This window comes from Nothoprocta perdicaria, unplaced genomic scaffold (assembly GCF_003342845.1).
Source record: "Nothoprocta perdicaria isolate Ctin4 unplaced genomic scaffold, notPer1 scaffold_14, whole genome shotgun sequence".
Taxonomy (NCBI): Eukaryota; Metazoa; Chordata; class Aves; order Tinamiformes; family Tinamidae; genus Nothoprocta; species Nothoprocta perdicaria.
Window position 1 is genome coordinate 5,436,662 of NW_020454538.1, and position 19,085 is coordinate 5,455,746.

Below are 19,085 nucleotides of genomic sequence, written 5' to 3' on the forward strand. Positions count from 1 at the left end.
AAAGTCTTTAGTGCAGAAAATAAAGACACATTTAAAAGTCCAAGGGCCTTTGAAACAGTTTTTGGAACATAAATGCCACCAGACATTTTATAGAAATTTTTGAAATTTCATGCCTGTGACTTACCTTAAGGACATTCTAAGGGTGGAAATAGAGCTCCTTTGTCTTCAGAGCAAACTGAAGGGATTCAGGTATTAAATTCCAAAAAAGGCAGTTAAAAAAATATTAATATCTCCAGTTAAATTTTTATGCTTTGCAGGCTTAAAAGAAGTGCATAAGATATTCAGGGTGGTATGTACATTGTGCAAGCACAATATGACATTAAATAGTGAATTAATATGAAAGACTGAATTGTTCTCAAAGCAAGTTTTCTGTGAAATTGGGACAAGCAGARGAAGCGGCAGTGAAGGAAAGCAGTCCTTATCAGTAGAATTGAATTTCAGATTAGGAAGAGCAGCTTTCCCTTCCTGAAATACAAAGACAGAACGTGTTTATGACAATCAGAATCAGATGAAAAGTTTATATATTCTGAACCAACAGCAGCACCAACAGTAGCAGAGGTTCTCCGTCTACGCAAGTCAAATCTTGTCCTGAAGATACTTAACAGGTCACAATTATCATGATGGTGTCAGTGGTCCATTCCATAGAACTATGGTTACAGCAGTCACTGAGGAGGAAGATACAGGCCCAGCTGTGCCCATTTGAGCCTAGCAGCATAAATCTAGACTGTCACTTCTCTGGAGTGACACTTCTCTAGTAGTAGCTTAGCATCCAGGTTATGCATAAGTATCCTACAYTCCTTTAGTGGAAGGAACCAAAAATATAATGATGTATGTACAAAGAGAGAAAACCCACAAAAGTCAGAGGCAGATACACATATGAAGTGTTCAGAGTGTGCAGAATTACAGATTTCAAGAAAAGATGCTTAGGCAGACAGTCAAAGCAATGAGAATACAGGGATAGGGAGAGAAAAAAAAGGGAGGAGGGTTGTACATTTACTTAATTCCTCAGATTAGGCAGTACTGGCAAATAAAATGAAATAGATAGCCCGTAACTTTCAACTCACCTTCACATCCCATGTAAAGGCCTTTAAAAATACAATAAACTATGTAGTTGTGACAAAAAAAATGAAAAGACATTACTTCCCAATTTATCTAAATGTTTAATTGCAAATAACAAACTCCAAACATACACATTCCTTCTCAAACTATACAGCATGATCTACTATATCATTTCTACCAAGGCCTTGCTACATAAAAATATTTGAAGCACAGGGTTTTAGAACTACCAAAAGTAACAATACAGATTTTTGCAAGTGAAGTGAATAAATATATTCTACTGGACATAATAGTTATAGGGGAGGCTGTAGTAGCTGCTGGAATAAGTCCTATGGAAATAATACTGACAGCTTTGAAAATTGCCACATAAGTGCACATAAGTGTTCTCATGACTACAAAGTGTTTTCTCTAAGAGCTTAAGAGTTCCACAGTAGGCAAGTTTGAGGGAAAGTGATGAGTGATGCCTGGAGAACTGGATCAAATTTATTCCCAAATACCCTAAMATGCTTGTGCAAATATTTCTACAACATTGAGTAAATACAATAAAGCTGGGTCAAAGAAAGCCACAGCTTTTCATGGAGTGTTAGCCCTCTGCAATTCTTTATTAAATATATTTCATTGTATACATGCATCAATCATTTTGTGCCTGATATCCAGCTATGCAAAAACAATTAGCAAAGAAAAAATGCAGTTTTTAAAAAGATAAAGGCCTTCAGGTTGTGGTTTAGTTCATACACTGATCTTCAAATACAGAGACAGGACTGCACATCTCAGACAAACACAGTCCACAGTCATAACAGGTAATCAAAAAATCAATTTGAACCTGTTTCAGAGGCTAAGCTTCCACTTAAATATAGGCCGTATGACACATTAAATGCATTCTGCATGCTCCAAGGCTGATGCAGTATTTCTCTAGCTGCTTCCATTGATGTTAGAATACATTTTTCAAAGATGCTCTTGAATTCTTATAACACCTATCAGGAGCTAGGTTTATTCTCCTAACATTCAGCTCTGTTGCAAAAGTTCTTGCCTTCTGATAGAAGAAGAGAGACATTTCCCGATCTACAAGAAAGTTATGGTAGATGACTGCAAGTCTTGTGTAAATCTTCAACTGGGCTTTTTTATTACCCAAGTCCATGGCGGCAGCCAGTGCCAAATGGTAATAACCTGCTGCATCAAAAGGATCCTGAAATAAGAGACAAAAACAGTACCCTCTGTAGTTCAACAGGTTTAAGAGGACATCCAAGAGCAGTTTGTTACATATCTGACCAAAAGAATTAAGATTCTGAAACCAAAATTAGTTTTTCCACTCTATTATTGTATTCAAAATGCATAAAACCAATAATAGGTAAAAACTTAATGTCATAAGACATTTCAATGGAATAGTTTCCCCCTCTGCTTCTTTTAGTATTTCTTACCTTTAGGTCATAGAATATGATGTCTCCCAAGATCAAGTACACCTTSACGTAATACAGTGTTTCTTCCTCGAACTCCAAAGGAGAGGAACAGAGGGACAAGGCTTTCAAGTAAAAGTGTTCAGCAAGCTCACAGTGACCCAGATGGTAATGGATGGCAGCCAGGCGATGGTAGGCTACTCGTTCATTGAGCTGATTTCCTAATCAGAAGATGTTGAAATCAGGATAAAGTCAGAGAGACAGTAAGAAGTCCGCTTTCTGAAACTAATCTTTTTTTTCTTCTATATAGTAGTTGTTGATCCTTTCATGAACAAATTTCTCCAAGAGATGCATAGCCAAAACCTAATGACTTTTATTTCTTTAAAAAAAAAGAAAACACACATACAAAACTGCTGAATTTCTCCCTGTAGCATTTGATTTTTTGGGGGGATTTTCTTAAGAAACAATTGCATTAATACCTCTCGTATATAGCTATACAAACCCAGCACACATGCTTGAGGAATATAAATAGATTTTCAAAGTGTAGTAGATAATGGGATTGAAAATTTATTCCAATACAAACTTTCCATCCAAAAAATCATATAAAAAAATCACAATGATCAAAGTGACCTGTCTGCACAGGTGCRGAGTGGGGAGAATGTTCATCTCTCTCAAATTTGAGAGAATGGTGTCTTTGAAAACTAGCCCTATTATTACTTTTTACAGCTCTGTCCATTACTAAGGACATGAACAAATCTAAAATCAGGGCATTACTTTTAAAAGCCTCTAGGAACAACAATATTTATCTATATTATAGCTTAGTTGTAAAAAGGAGACCAGGAAACTGGTCTTACCTAAATTCACACTGAGCATCAGGGATAATCTTGCATATTCCAGACTTTCCTCATAAGCCTTCAGGTTTGCCAGCAGTTCTGACAGCTTGTTGTATAGTCGGAGTTCAGCATTTTTATTACCCGTCTCAACAGCAAGTGGAATGGCCCTATCCTAAAATGCATGAGGAAATGCACATCTGAATTCCAAGGTGTGTGCTGGCATCATCAATTTTTATGATCTAAAGCCATTTCTACTCTTGGTTTTCTGTTTGCATCTAACAGAGATCATACAGTCAGTGGAAAAGTTGAAACAGACCAAATCTGTTAACACTGACAGAAATTACTCAGCTACAACAAACTATAAACTGGTGAGCAGATCATCTTTTGGTTTAGCTTTTGTAGAACACCTAGCAACAACTACTAATGCAATAGAAAAACAGAACACAAACCCTGTAGAAAGTCACTGCTTTCTCCTTTTCCCAAGTGCCATTGAAAAATATGTCTCCAGCAGCTTCAAACAGCTCCATTCCTAAATTTGGATCTCCTGTGTAAAGAGCAGCATCCTGAGCAACCTGAAAAAACAGGACAGGTGAAAGRAAAACCTTGATTACTTTTTGGTAAAGTAGTTATACTAACAATTAAAAAAGCAATTAAAAAAATCTTGTTGAACCCTCTCATACTACAGGAGAAGATGTGTTAGCTTTGCTGAGACTACAGCTGTCTTCATTGACATCCTCTTCTTTGAGTAGGCAGTGGAAGATACTCAAGAAGCATAAGGACTAGGGCACTTACAGGATCACAATATTCTGTTTTCAAGCAATAGTTTCCTACCATCTCCGTCAGCACCTAGCACTCTCCATAAGCAACAGAGCCTTTGATAGCTACATCATTAAATTTCAATTAGGAAGAAAAATAACTTAAAGCTTGATGTATCTGAGAGTCAAGATTTAAAAGCCTGCAAATTCTAAGAGAAGGTAGGTCTAGCTTCTCTTTATTGCTCTTCTGAAATCATTTTATGCCATTATTAGTAGGAAGATTTTCATGAAAGGAAGCATGCACCCTCCAAAGCAAATGAATAATAGCAAAAGTCAGTTATTGGGAAAGCAAAAGTAGTATTGGGAAAGCAGATGAAGCAAGACAGCCCTGCTGTCTCAGGATGCTTTACTCAGTAGCTGAATCTTGCTTTGGTTTTGTAATCTCTAATTTTCAAACTGCATTCAATTAATACCAGTCCAACTCTCTGCTTTCACTTAAAGTCTTTGATCCTACTCAGACTTAAAGAACCTAAGGACTCTGTTACATCACATTTTTAGAATTTGGTCTTTAAATACAGACGGAGCTGTGGTGACTTGCACAAACTACTGGCAGAGTGGCCAGCTTTTCAGGGGACAGATTTCTATTCTAATACTCTCCTGACAGAGGCACTGACACTGATGTTAAATACCAACATCTATACATGTCCCACACTGTGTGTATGTCCCTGACCTGTTTCTCACATTGAAAACAACAGATATGAAGTCAGTCCTCAGGCTGATTTGGCTTGTCCAACACCATTTGGATGACTGCCTTGGCTATCAGCTAGAGCCTTCTAGTAGAAGGAAGAAATAGCCATCTATGGTACAGTCCCTTCCATAAATGGGTTTGGTCTGTGTCCATGGAATGTATTCAATGAATACATGAAATATTCATTAAAAGTAATCCACAACAAATGTCAACACACTTTAAATATGAGCTTAGTACCTATGTTTTTCTGCTTCTTTGTACAATTTTTTTTAACGTATTAACATTAGAAACTACAAAACATACCAAGTGAGCAAAACATACCTGAATATAAAGATCCACAAGCTCATTCTGCCTAAGAATGTAATAAATCTTTCCTGCCTGCAGCCAAGCATATGCTTCTTTCTCTTTTTTCTGAAGATCTATAAATATTCCAAGGCTTCTTTTGGTATATTCCAGAGCTGACCTATAAGCCCTGAAACAAGGAAAACTGCTAATAAAGGTACTTTTCAGAACTAGGAATGTACATCTTCATAATGAGAGAAAGGTTTCATATGTAAGAGACAGTATAAAATACAATTATTTCTAAATGTCACCTGACCTGAGAACAATTTGGGCTAGTAAACATTTGCATAAAATCTTGGGAGAAGAAAAACAAAATCCACACACCAGTTCTAAATTATAAGATGAAGTAGCACAGTTGYTACTGAGAAGGTCCAAGGGCACCACGCTCCCAGAGGAATGGCCATACTTTTAATCAGAAAATCCTGTTTGGTCAAGATTTTGGGGCTTCACGCCAGGCACAGAAGCCCCAAATATTTTATTAATTCCTTCTCAATCTGTCATCTTGCAAAGTCCCAGCACATGAACTGCACAGTTACAGTGAATCCTTAAGTACTGTACCTTTATACAACCTATTCAGACCTCCAAAAGATGCTGAACAAATCAAATAGTAGTAGGTTTCTTGAAATCCTATCAGGATTTCTCTTCCGTCTCAACAAAATCTCACTTGAGTGGAAAAAAAAAGATTTTACCACTCTGATTCATACAGAAACTGAAAAAGGTCACTTATTCTTAATAGGAAATAGAGATCCACTATTTCAGCTGCCTTTAACAGCAAGYTAAGCTCAGAGAAATATGAGGATACAGCAAAGCAGATAGTTAAAATAGTCCAACTGAGTCTAGTGAATAAAAATCTCTTCCATTCTCCTTCAGACATTTTGCTTTTATGGCCGAGATAAAAATATCTGCCAATCCATAGCCCAGCCTATTAGCTGAGACAGGTCAGGCTGGGACCCCTGGCACAGCCACAGGCTTGCTAGGGGGTAGATGCTCCTTTACAGTGAGGAGGTRATTTCCAGAAGAGGGAATGCAGTGCCACAGAGCATGAAACAGTTTTCATTTCTACATAATTGTAGAGATACCTTTGTTACTCAGGGCTGTTAACTCAGAATATTGTAATATTATAGGGTTTTTTTTGTTTGTTTTTAATGTATGGAGTGTACTCCATAGTCTGCGGAAGCTACACAGTCAACTTTTTTTGGTAAATTCAYGCACACAAAGAATAAGGTTATCCAGCTAGTTAAATACTTCTGATTTTAAACCATAAATCTTAGCCCATGCAAAAAGAAATCACTTACTATATCATTAAAYAGAAGCTAGCAAAGCAGAATAAGCTAGATGACAGATGAGAAGTCAGACACATAGGCTTCTTTCACTTAAAACCTTACACTCTCTCCAAAACTGAGGCTAATCTCAAATAYGCCTCAAGAGAGAAGAAAAAGAATATCTTGTTCCAAAGTGAATGACTCCCTGAAGTCAGACAATTTGATATTTGATCTATTGGAATATTTCATTCACTTTGATAGAAAAATTGTCACATAATAGCTACTATCACCAAAAGTCATCAAGACATCAAGTTGCATAATGTATGCATATTTATATACATTYGAAAAACAATTTGGCTCATGAAGTGGTGCTAATGTTTCTTGAACATCTTGTCTGTCTTGRGGAGACAGTTACTTAAATCAAAAAACTCTCCAGTATTAATACCAGAGTATATTGGCAAAGTGTGAACATTTGAGCTATATTCATCTGTTGCAAAAAATGAAGCCCTGTAGCATGACATGTTTTGATCAAAATAAAAGTCACTGAGTATGTCTCACCTTTCTGTTCCTAGCGACAGATAGAGCTGACTAATAGTTTCCAAAACTTGTCCCTCCAAAACTTTGTTGGACATCTTTCTAGCTAAAGATAGCTGATATTCATTGTAGATGACACATTGAGCCTCATTAGGAATAACTGTACTGTAGAATTGACACAGCAGCTTAATAGCTTGAAGCTGACCTAGGAAAAGAGATTTGAAATACAACTTTAAGACAGAGATTCATGGTTAAGTTAGAAGTGTTTAAAAATAATTCCTATTATTTCAAAAATTCAGAACATTATGTTTTCATATATTTAAACTGGTGCTGTCTGTACTGGCAAATAATACAGAATGTACTAATTCCTATGCTTTTTACAAACAAAGTGATATTTACAGCAAAAAATACATATTTCTTYTATTATAGAACAAAGCAAAAATTATAACTGCTTCAGTAGATGCCACATAACTGAATGTGCAATATTGTACTTACTTTCCAGATGCCCTGTCTCCATTGCAACTAAAAATGCCCATTCATAATAAAATCTTCCTTTTTCTCTCTGAGATCCACTAACGTAGTAACATCCCAGCTGAAGGAGGACTTGATTAAAAWCTCGGCCACAGTCCATAACTGGAAGCGTGGAGAACAGTTTCACTGCCCTGATATAATAGTGCTCTGCCAGCTTTCTGGCTGCTGCATGCAGACAGAGGGCCCCAAAATTAGCCARGACAATAGCTTGGTTATGAGTCCTATTGGTCTCTTCTGAAAGACGCAGGGCTTTGTAGTAATTCTCAGCAGCTCCCTTGGTATCATTTCTTCTTTTTAAAGCAATGGCAAGCATATTATAAACAATGCCTAGTTGCTGAGGATTGCTCCGGGAAGAGTCTCCAATGGCATTTAAAATGGCTAATGCCACATCATACTGCCCATGAAGAATATATAGCCAAGCAAGTGAAACCAAATGGTTGACAGTTTCCTCCGGCTTAGCAGAAATATCGGAGTCCAGCGCTTTCGTCATGTAAGCAATGGCTTTTCCATAGTGCTTGTAGTGGCTGTACAGTTCTGCTAAGCCAAGGTAGATAGAGCTGCGTAGTCCTTGGTGGTCATTAGTAAACGAAGAGGAGAGAGCTTGCGTGAGATAAGGTGCTATTTGGGATGGGAGCGTCTGCTTGAGTTTTCTAAGGCCATAGAGCTTGGGAGCATTCTTGACGACCAAATCAATTCTCTTCAAGGAATCCATTAAGGTACCTGAACTCCAGGAAGAAGCAACCTTTACGCAACTTAACACAATGTGGGGTAAGCATTTCTCATTGTACGACTCTGCTAGTTTGAAATAGCAGTTGGTTGTCAAGTTGTTTTGAAAACTCAAGTCATTAAGCAACAGTTGCAACCTTTCCAAGAATGGCAGCACCTCTTCGTACTGTTTGCGTTCAKTGTAGTGTTTTGCCAATAGAAAGCACACCCTTGCCTCCGCAGGCTGGCTCTGGCTCAGTATTGCCCTCTTTAGAGCATGCTTTAGAATATCTGACTCAAGGTCAGAGCTGCAAATGTAGTTGGGGATACTCACAAGAAGGGACACAGCCTTGTCAAAAATGTGAGCACACTTTTCTTTGTTCTTTTGTGTCAAATAGATCCCTGTTAGGTTTATATAAAGAGCAATTATGAGATACATATCACTAAATCCTCCATTTACAGCTCCCAAGGCTTCCTCAAAATAAACCCGAGCTTGGGAAAACTTAAGCTTTTTAACACTCAACCTACCTAAAAGAAAACATAGCCTTGTGAGAGCCCAGGMCATGCTTGCTTTCTTCGCTGCTTCCCTTGCTAATCTCAAATAATTAACCACTTCTTCTTCCTCTGAGTAACCGTAAAACATGTTCGTGATAAAAGAGTAAGAAAAATCATAGAGGTCTTTGAAGTTCCTCTCATACTCTTTTCTATTTAAGAACAGCAACAATGAGTCAAACACTTTAGATGCTTGAACATCATCTTGATGTATACAGAAGAATTTTTTTTCAGGTTGAGGAAGGATTCCTGTATTTAAAGAGCTAGCAGAATCTTTTCCTTCAGGAGTTGGCTCTCCCACTTGTGTGGCCTCCAAATCCTTGAATTTCTTCAGGAATTCTTCTATCTTGCCATTCTTGCTAGTGGATACCGTGGTAGAACATGGACATAGAATTTCTGTAGTTCAAAAGTAAGTTACAAGATTACAAGTTTCGCATGGGTACACTTCCACATATCTTTGATTAAATRGAAGCATTCATCAGTAAATACTCTTAAGAAAATTGTTTATCTTCTAGGAGACAAACCAAAGGTGGGGAAAGGGAGAGACTGAGGCAGATTAGGGAGGAATGAATTTAGGAAAAACAGAGGAATGGGGGTAGCAGGTGGTAACAAGCGCTTGTCCCACAGAAGCAGGCTGCTGAAGAAGTACACTTGTCTGGCCAAGACTTATACCTCAATACTTATCAGTTCCACCTTAATTAACTCTACTCCAAAGCAATTTTTGGAAGTGTATAACCTCTGTTCTATACGAAGGAGAAATACACTAATGAATTACAATTCCAATTAGCTGGTAAACTGGAAAAGACTAGAAGCTGGAAAAAATCTCAAGTCAAACTAGAGTTAAGTGGCAAAAGGACTGAGCATGGATACTGGATATCCTTAAGGTTCAAAGGAACCATGAAAGTGGGTATGCATGTGAATTAAGAGTAYGCTTATGTTCTGCTGGAAAACCAGGCCAGATTATTTAGGATGGAGAAACAGGGCTATGCCATTTCTGTTGTGGATCCCCACATGGTTTCTATTTGTGTTTATAAAGGGGCCCATAAAGGCATAGGTGGGACCACGGAGGCAGACTGGGACGATACTCAATGAGGGTTACAGCCAACTATCAMTCTATTGAAATTGTAGAAAACTGAGCTCCCTAAGTCTGAGCTTCATGTCTTAAAATGTTCAACAAAATCATAAATATCAAAATTATTGATAAAGTATTTAGAAAAGTGCTAGTACAATCAAGGCAATGACAGCAGGACAACTAAATGGCAATGGGAAATAACATTTCATCTTCAGAATTTACCTTTGAGGAACTACATTAATGGGACAAAGTTTTAATGCAAAATGAAAATATGCTGGAATTGAAGCTCAGCATTTGCCAGGTGTCCCATATTCAATGTTTTCCATTTTTAAATAGCTGGTGAGGGAAGAAGAGGAAGTCACAACAACAAAAATAAACTATACTTCGACACTGGATGGTTAGGTCTGAGAGGCATCTAATGTCTGAAAGTGTACAATGGCYGACAATCAAACTTGTGAAAACAGARAAGCAGACAAGAATAAAATTAGAATGTGAAAAGACATTAAGAAATAAAGAGAAAAGACGGGAAAGGTACCCAAAAGATTAGAAACCACATTCATTTTGCATAAGATTTGTATGTATTTTAATCATTACCACATTCATGAGACTTCTGATATTCGAGTTCTTCCAACTGATCTGTAAAAAAGAAAATAGCCATGTTGATTATGGTATTCAAGTTTTTCCAATTTTAGATAAACTAAAAATAGTCCTGTCATAGGTTATAGCATCAAAAGGCATCCATGGGTTATGTAAATTTAGGAAAGAACAAACATATTCTAAACTTGGCCCAAAGCTAACACAGTAACAACTCACTTTTCCGCAACAATATGTCTGCTATTATGTACCTAAGAGTCCACAGTAGGTAGGGAAACATCTGCATACAACATTGAGAATTAAGGTCAACTTGCTTTCCCACTGATGAATTACAACACAACATATAAACATATGACACTTTACAAATGGACACTGTGAATGCCTCATTTAGAGGGAAGATGTTTGTATCATACTCTTAATAGTACAGAAATAGATTTTAACATCAATCTTTGGAAAAATTATTTAGTATAACTTGCATAAGATGTGTCAAGCTTTTGTAGCCATTTYAGCAACATGCAGATGAAAAACCTCTAAATTTTTAAATTTCTCCATTTCCATTGAAAGTACTTGTTTAAATCCTGATTTAAACATTTAACATAGCACATTCAAAAAACACAAGAAATTACTATGTAGAAGATATTACAGTATTTCAGCTGTCATTCTGCATTTTTAGAATAATGTATTCTGTTTTTTCATATATCCTAGAGGCAATGAAATGGTAGGAAGGAAATATTTAAAAATGAGAGACTCAGAACCAGGTCTCTGTAAGCTGATAGGAAGCTATTTTACTAGCCATTATCAAAGATGTTTCATTGACTGTTTACTTCTGAATTTCCTTTGTTTAAATGCTTCCCAGAGTTTGCCAAAAAAAGCCATGAAGTGTTTGTATTAGTTGTTATAAAATGATGCTCCGAGTATTGAATTGAGGAAGTGTTCATAAATAATGATACTTTATGTTATACTGATACAGATAGAAGGAACTGAAAACCTGCGAGGCATTTAATCAGCTCACCCAAAACATCAAATGACTTCTGAAAACACTTGTTCTGGATAAGTCAGGTTATGCTGATTGCTTGAACAATTTAAGAGAAAATGGTGATGAAAATACAGCACTTAGCTAGAGGGGAGTTGAAAAGAAACGGTAGCTGCAATGACTAAGGAGAGGATGACATGCTACAGGCAAAGATAACATTGCTAAGTCCATGCGTTTTAACTCCCGAGTTTCAAGTTTTGTTCCTAGGCTTATCATTTGAGAGAAATGAAGTCACTGGACATTGACAAAATTTTCCAGCTCAGGTCTGAGATGTCCAAGTTACTGTCTGCAGGGAGAATAAGGGTGCAGAGCACACACATCCCTCTCCACAGAGCAGCTTGTAAGGGGATGAGAAGTTTCCCACAAGTTCAGTTCAGCAAGAGATTTATCATAGACTGCCCATGTCTAAAGTCAACAGAGAAAACACCAGGCACTTAAAAGTGGCTGTATCAGAAAGGATGTAGCTAAAAATGCATTATTTCTTTATATCAATAGAYCCTGCTGTTTTCTATATGACTTAAAGCAAGCATAAAGAGTTGGATGCTAGAGCACACGTACACCAGCTGTTATTCCACTTTTCCTAAGAACAACAAAGATATTATTTGGCTGAACATCCAGTCTCTGGTAACGCAACTATAGCATTCAAACCTAAAGGACTATGTTTAATAGCCATTCTATTCACTTAAAAATGGACAAAAAGTTTGGAAATTTGCTGTAAGAAAAGGTTCCACAGCAAAGGGTCTAAAGGATTTTTAGATACTACATCTGTRATCAAACTGAATATCAACATATAGTATGTTTAGAATATGCTTAGAACGATATATAGYATATGTTTATATATTAAAGCAACATAAATAGTTTTAAGTGCTGGAATCTCATTAAAATAGAAAAAACAGCACAATCGTAACAGAAGTATGGAAACAACATACATATCTTGTGAAGCTCATACTCACCTATTCTATACACYGAGCAAACATCTGTGATTGATGTTTGTTTCAATAAATGTATGACTTCTTCCAAATTTTTTTCTTTTGAAAAAAAAGGTAGTTCTTCTGCTTCCAGAAATTCCAGCTCTTGTGGTCTAGCAAAGAAAGAAGCAACTCTGAGAACGCATCTGATGGCTTCAGAAGTTATCATTCAAGATTGTGCTTGTTGAAGYCTTTCTAGATCTTGTTGTGTTCAGAATTAATAGCAATCACACTTAAACATACATACAAGACATGATAGCTGTGCATACGTATTCCATGACCTCTGCTRTATCAATTTATCTCTATCTAGATATAACAGTGCGAGTATTCACTAAAAACACAAATATTTAAGAATATTAAGTTTGCTAGGAAAAAGCAGTGATAGTTGTATCAAGTGGACCTCTAACTACATCTAAGAATTCCTTTATTTCAGCATGCAAACGCTCCAGGCAATAGTAAGTGTTACTTTWGTTCACATGAGGATAATGGATGTTAGACTGAATTTTCAGTTTTTCTGCATTGTGACTAACAAAAGCCCTCATTTGAAACAATTTACAAGTTATATTGAGGGTTCTAGCAAGAACAGAATTTGGAGACTTTAAACAGATCTCTAGAATAAACAGTAAAAATCAAGACTTCCAAAATAGCAAAATTCCTTGGATTCTGGAATTCAATACAGTGGAGACTGATACTAATATGAGCAACTATTGAAATTCATTTCCCCAATAAGCAACTCATGTACAGTTTGATAACATTTCCAACACAACACTTGATAATCCAATTTCTTTACATTTATTTTGAGTAAAAGAAATTATGACAACCCTCAAAAGAAGTTTAAATATTCAGTGTTTTAATGCTTGAAACTCCTTTCAKGCTTTTAGTGCACAGGTTAAACAAATCTATCACTTACCTATTCCCTGACATGTCCAGTTTAACATGATTTGTCTTTACAAAACCTGTTTGACCAGTAAGCACATGTCTTCCAACAAACCATTCCATGCATTCAATGAAGTAGCCAAGGATTTCAATTTTGTCCCCTGCTTGGAAACCAATCTCTTCAGGCCCAGTACTTTCATAATTCACTRCAGCTAGGCAGGATCCTGTTGCTGTGTAATAAAAATGTGCAGCTACAATAATTAAAAATATAAAGATTTTTCATAGAATTGCAACTCAGCAAAGGAGCATGTTTAGCCAAAGACTCTTGAAGTGCACATGTGGAAAGTCTTAAAGCATCMAAAGCTAATCAATTTGCTTTGAGCACTTAAAATGGTAAATAAAGGCTTAAGCTTCCCAACTAGCCTGTTTCCCCATCCTTAGAAAGGGACTTCTAAAGTATTTGCTATAGAATTATTTCAAAAAACACTGCTTTTCCCTCTCGAAGCTATAATTCAGACTASAGTGAGAATATTTGGATAATAAAATCCCTATTGGATAGATATACACTTACATACCAATAATACAGTATTTATGAAGCAGAAGAAAATAAGACATATTTAACTCTCTAACCTCCTGCAGTCTGGGTTTCTCTAGCAGTACTTGATGAAAGAGCAGACATGTGAGATCCACAACAATCATATTGGTGCATTTGCTTTATCACCCTCCCCACAGAAGCATTCACTAACTACTCTTCACTACCTTCTCTTCAATACCTTCTGTATTTACTTTGATATTCAAGAGAAAAAAATAAAAAGAAATAAAAAGAGAAATTAGACACATCTAGCAATATATTTTATAAAAACCCTTTGAAAGTAGTCCTGTAAGTGTGATGTGCCATAGGCAGACTAGTGTTCCAATTTCATTTTTGAAAACCATTTTGCCATCCTAGTAAATGAAATATGACAAATTTTATTCAAGCCTTTCATGTCTGTCCTAAAGAACGCACAGGATAAATGGATATTTTTTCTTTAATGCCGATGTTTAAASAGAGCTTCTTACCAACTTGCCTGATGGATTTAGGTTCTCTTTTGTAAGTAAGATCAATAGGATCAGAATACACTTTAAGAAACCATCTGAAATTAAAAAAAGAAATAAGTGCATGTGACAATTAAAATCACAACAATGATACTTTAAAACCATTAAAAAAAATATAGCCCACCCATCAAATGTTTCAACAGTACTTTGAATGTAGCTGTATTTTGAGTAGCATTAATAGTAAGAAAAGCATTACTTTTGTGGCTTTTCTTCAAGTTCAAAATCAGTAGCTCAGACATTAGCTTTTAATAGCTGATTAGCATTAGGGAGTTGTATAGCTCCTGTGAATAATTTTGAGTAAAAKCATGACTAGCCTGTTATTGTCTATATCTCTGGGCATCCTGACAATTGATATTATTACAATTATTTTATTCTAGAAGTGCAAATAGTCATTATTTCAGATTTACAAAAACACATCCAACTTGCAAGATGGTATATTTAATGCTGCAGTTTAACTACCCAAATTAATTTCTATCCTGTGGTATGCAAGAAAACAAAGAGCATTTGCTGTCATTGGTAGGTGGATGTTCCATAAGAAGCTACAGTTTACACATCTGTGTCTAAAAAGACATGCATATGAARAGAAGTTTATGAAGTAGGTAGCTAAAGTCAGATACCTACTGATGAAAAGGGATCAATGGCTCTGAAGAAACATTAGACAACATGGTCACGTCACCATCCCCACATCCAACCGATGCATCTTCAGCAAGAGCCCCATTCTCACCATCAATGTTTATTTCATTCTCTGTAGCTGTTATCTTTCTTATCAGATTGTCAGGACTTAGAACAAAAAATGCCCCTAGGAAGAAAGCAGTGCAGCAGATGCCATTTTATGATAAAGTTTTAGTGTCACATGGGCTTTAAAATCGTTTTCAAAAGTATCAGCAACATCTTATTAAAAAAATGAAAACAGGTTTCAAAAGATTTTTCTGAATGTTTGTCAAATACTCAAGCATTTATCTAGGTTGTATTTAAGTGAAAATGCAGAGGTGATGTCTTTTTTTATAAAAGACAYCAAAACTTTTTTATAAAACCATAAACTGCGAAAAATGCAGTTTCTACTGCATTGGTCAGTGACCCATCAAGCCCACCATGGTCTTCGATAGCAGTAGTAGATGATGCTCTTTCTAGAAAGCACATGAGCCTGGCCCCTCTGCAATCCATTTCCCTCAAACACCACCAGGACCTGGAGCACTATTGAACAGGTTAGTGTTTGCCCCTGCCCAGGCCTTTTATTTGTGGGTTAATTGCACATCACTTTCTCAAGTTGCCTTTAATACTGCTGAATTCGGAACTCAATAATGTGTTGTTCTTCTCTTTCTGGTGCACTTGGAGTCAATAGATTTCAAGTAGATTTCAAATTTAATAAATATATATTTAAAAGATTAATAAAGTTGCTTCTTTAAAGTTAGTGCATGCAGTTTTTCCTACCTTCCTGTATTAGCAGACTTTGGTACATCAAATTTAAAGAATGCTCATTTATACAGACTTCAATGCCTGTTTCTTCCTCTTCTTGAGAAGACAGCCAGAAAGATGGATCTAGGAATAAATTCTCCATGCAGTGATTTATAAAGCCTAGGAGGGGGAAAAAAGTCTTTAGTGCTGTAGTTAAACTAAGGAAAAAAACCTCAGAGAATGGAGTTGGTATTCAGATAATTCAATAGTTGTTTAACCCACAATTTATAACAACCTTTGCTTCMCAGTACTGACAAATTGCACCCACCGAATCACAGGTTATAGCTAATTTTGATGGTTTATGCTCAAATCTCATCAAGTGTTTAACAATTTCTCTGTCCTTAGTACTGTGGAAAGAGAAGATCATGCACTGGCCCATCTTGGAGGGGGTTCTCACCAGCCCATCAGCATTACTAAGTTCAATAACATTTATGTGTGCTCAGAACAATAAGACAGAAGCATGTTGAACTGTAGTATGGTGAAATAGCTTTACCAAGYGAATAGTAGGTTAGAAACTTCCATATTTCTTCAAAAGTTTTAAAAGTCACTACTATTAGGTCTTGGTCACTGTGAATAGACAGCAATCTAGCTGAGAGCTCCTAAAATAAAAAATACARTTATACTAATATCATATGCAATAAGCAAAATTTTTCATTAATCAAAATGCTGAAACATCTTGTAATGAAAAAGAGGATAAAAGTCATCCAACCTTTTACCTATACTTTAAAATACCTATAACAGTCAGAACCTGGGAGCTTCATTCTTGTTCCAGAGGAAACACTGAACATTTAGGAAACATTTCCTAGTTTACTCTTTCTATGCATTAAGACTAAATATATTAAAATGTTATTTTTTTWAAAAATCCATTAAGATTCTTTCCTTCTTTGGACTGAAATTAAAGTATGTGCTGTAAAGAGATGTCAAAAAAAGCTCAGAAGCTTCTCATTGTATTCATGTTGCTAGGATGGCATTAGATTTTGCAAGTTAATAAGATGAACAATAATCACTGTAAGTTATAATGAAGGATTATCAGGGATTTCAGCAATACTGAGAACTATATAAACTTTCAAATAATTGAAATCCAACATTYTAATGGCTTTGAGCCAAACAGATCTTGACTGCTTGTGTGATTGCCCATCAGTTAGATCTTTAGATCTAACTTCAAAACTGGGCTCTTCAGTGGTGCTGGTTACCATCTAATGGGAAAATGTATGAAACTGTCACAATTTGACTCAAATAGCTGAATCAGTATTTGAGGAATAAATCAGGTACAAAACTAAACCAATATAAAGTTGCTATATCATTTCTCAATATCCTGTACACTTGTCCCTATATGTCACATCAAGCTTGCAATGTATCTTTAAAAAAAAGATGCTGAGAGACTGAAACTGATCCTAATTCCACAAAGAACTTGTCCTTCAAAATTATGAAGTCTAAGCAAGAGAGCTTGATACACTTTTTCTGACTAGATTTTACAACACCTCTGAATTCACTCTAATTTGCGTATTTTTAATTCACATAATGGATTAAAAACCAAATTCCTCTCAGAAAACAAAAGTCTCTTTCAGGCCTCCTCTTCATGCCTCATTACAGGCTTTGATCTTGTGCAAGCCCCTTTCTACACCAGATGAAATATTAATGAAAGCCTGAAGTCTATTAATGAATTGCCAACACATGCTAAGATCTCAGCCTCGGGGGCTTCATGCACTGCTCAATATCAAAACAATTCTAAAGAATTTATTGAAATCTTGCTTCCTTGACAGTTCTTTTCCTAGGCTATTTCCAAGTCTCAAATATCTTGTATATTTATAGTCTTTTTTCCCCCCCCTTCCTCCTCATTGATGTCCTATTCTCTCACTGCCCTAAAATGAGACCAACCATATGAGCAATTTAAAAGTACAGTTATCAACCCCTAGCCAGTACAATATTAATATTATTCTTCAAAATTGCTCTTTGGCTTAGCAGCAGGCATTCCAGGTAGCTTCCATTTAACAGTCTGCTTAGGGATTAGAAACAGAAGCAAAGAATAAGTTTGAGGGCAAATTARTAAATCAGTAGATATTTTAAATCTTAAAAAAAGTCTAATCTCAAAGCATATATTTCAATTAAGACTCTTAAATTTTTCACTTAGCAAATCTTATTTACATTGCATGAAATTGGTGACCCAATCTCTGAATTGTCAAGTGTATCTGACAAGTCTAGATAGTATATGGCCTTGGGAGAAGAGCCATTCAAATTCAGACATACAGCACAGACAAGATGAGACCCGAGTACCTCACAGATGGGTTCAGAACCACAGGATGATATCCTCAGAATAAATGCAACTCAACTCCTGCACAAGCAACTTACACTCAAGACTGCCACGACCTCCCTGCTGTCATTTTCCAGAAGACGAAGTCGTCCTCTCAGCTGTCTTTGGAGCCTGGGATCAGAACATCCACTTTTTCGTCTCACTGCAGTTAACTTCAAGSAGATATCTGAAGAAGGATATCTATTTACAGCACAAGTCTTGCAATGAGGAAGAAGCAGACTTTCCAAAAGGTTTTCCTCAAAGGCAGAGTCTACAGTATTCCTAAAGTACTCCAACAACGCTAAATTTCACCAGTGCTTTGCATCTATTAAAACAGATATGTAAAATAGATATGCTTATATTCTAAAATGTTCTACATCTACATCTTTAAGTGATTTTTAAATATGTCTGCAGGAGTCTAAGTGAATCTGTCCTAAATTAGTCCTACTTTAAGGTAAGGAAAACCGGCAGCACAGTTACAAAACAGCATTACCAAATTACAAGATCTCTCAGTTTAGATATGCTCACACAGTCAGAATAAGTACAAAGAACAAAAGCAAAATTCTTTAAATAKTAATCAGCTCATTGTTAGTTTACAATAAACAACTCATTTCCTTTGAGGATGTAAAAATCACAGAAAAAGACTTTCTTAAAAACTCAAATTTATTTTACACACTTGAATTGTGCAAGTTGACTCATGTTTCTACAGTTACATATTTAAGTCTTACGTAGATTTAGTGTTACTGAAATAATTAAATTGAAATAACCTTAATACAGCTTCTTTTATCAAAGTGACAATTAATAATAGCTCATGAAAATGAAATGTAATCCAAAATCCAATAACACCCATGGCAATCTTCCTGCCTGCTTTAATAAGCAGCAATCTACAATCTCAATTGAGAAGAATCCCAATTCTGTAGGGATTAAAGTAAATTTGTGCCTAGTGAGAAACGGATACTTGAGCGCAAATAGCTTCACTGCACATAACAT

General features: G+C 36.1%; 1 protein-coding gene across 3 annotated transcripts in view; it reads right to left on the reverse strand.

The window, feature by feature from the left end:
• Positions 1–1,325: 1,325 nt before the first annotated feature.
• Positions 1,326–19,085, reverse strand: part of SH3TC1 (SH3 domain and tetratricopeptide repeats 1) — a 29,754-nt gene continuing 11,994 nt past the window's right edge. For 2 of the 3 annotated variants that reach the window (XM_026034197.1, XM_026034196.1), the window contains 15 exons: positions 18,155–18,282; positions 16,299–16,404; positions 15,782–15,925; positions 14,972–15,149; positions 14,315–14,388; positions 13,290–13,485; positions 12,365–12,492; positions 10,379–10,420; positions 7,420–9,108; positions 6,949–7,129; positions 5,108–5,258; positions 3,733–3,855; positions 3,305–3,455; positions 2,475–2,671; positions 1,326–2,242 (listed from right to left, as the gene is read on the reverse strand). In XM_026034197.1, coding sequence (XP_025889982.1) covers positions 1,988–2,242; positions 2,475–2,671; positions 3,305–3,455; positions 3,733–3,855; positions 5,108–5,258; positions 6,949–7,129; positions 7,420–9,108; positions 10,379–10,420; positions 12,365–12,492; positions 13,290–13,485; positions 14,315–14,388; positions 14,972–15,149; positions 15,782–15,925; positions 16,299–16,404; positions 18,155–18,282 — 3,743 coding nt within the window. In that variant the 3' untranslated portion in view covers positions 1,326–1,987. The remainder of the gene's footprint in view (positions 2,243–2,474; positions 2,672–3,304; positions 3,456–3,732; positions 3,856–5,107; positions 5,259–6,948; positions 7,130–7,419; positions 9,109–10,378; positions 10,421–12,364; positions 12,493–13,289; positions 13,486–14,314; positions 14,389–14,971; positions 15,150–15,781; positions 15,926–16,298; positions 16,405–18,154; positions 18,283–19,085) is intronic. The other variant, XM_026034198.1, reaches the window with a different exon arrangement.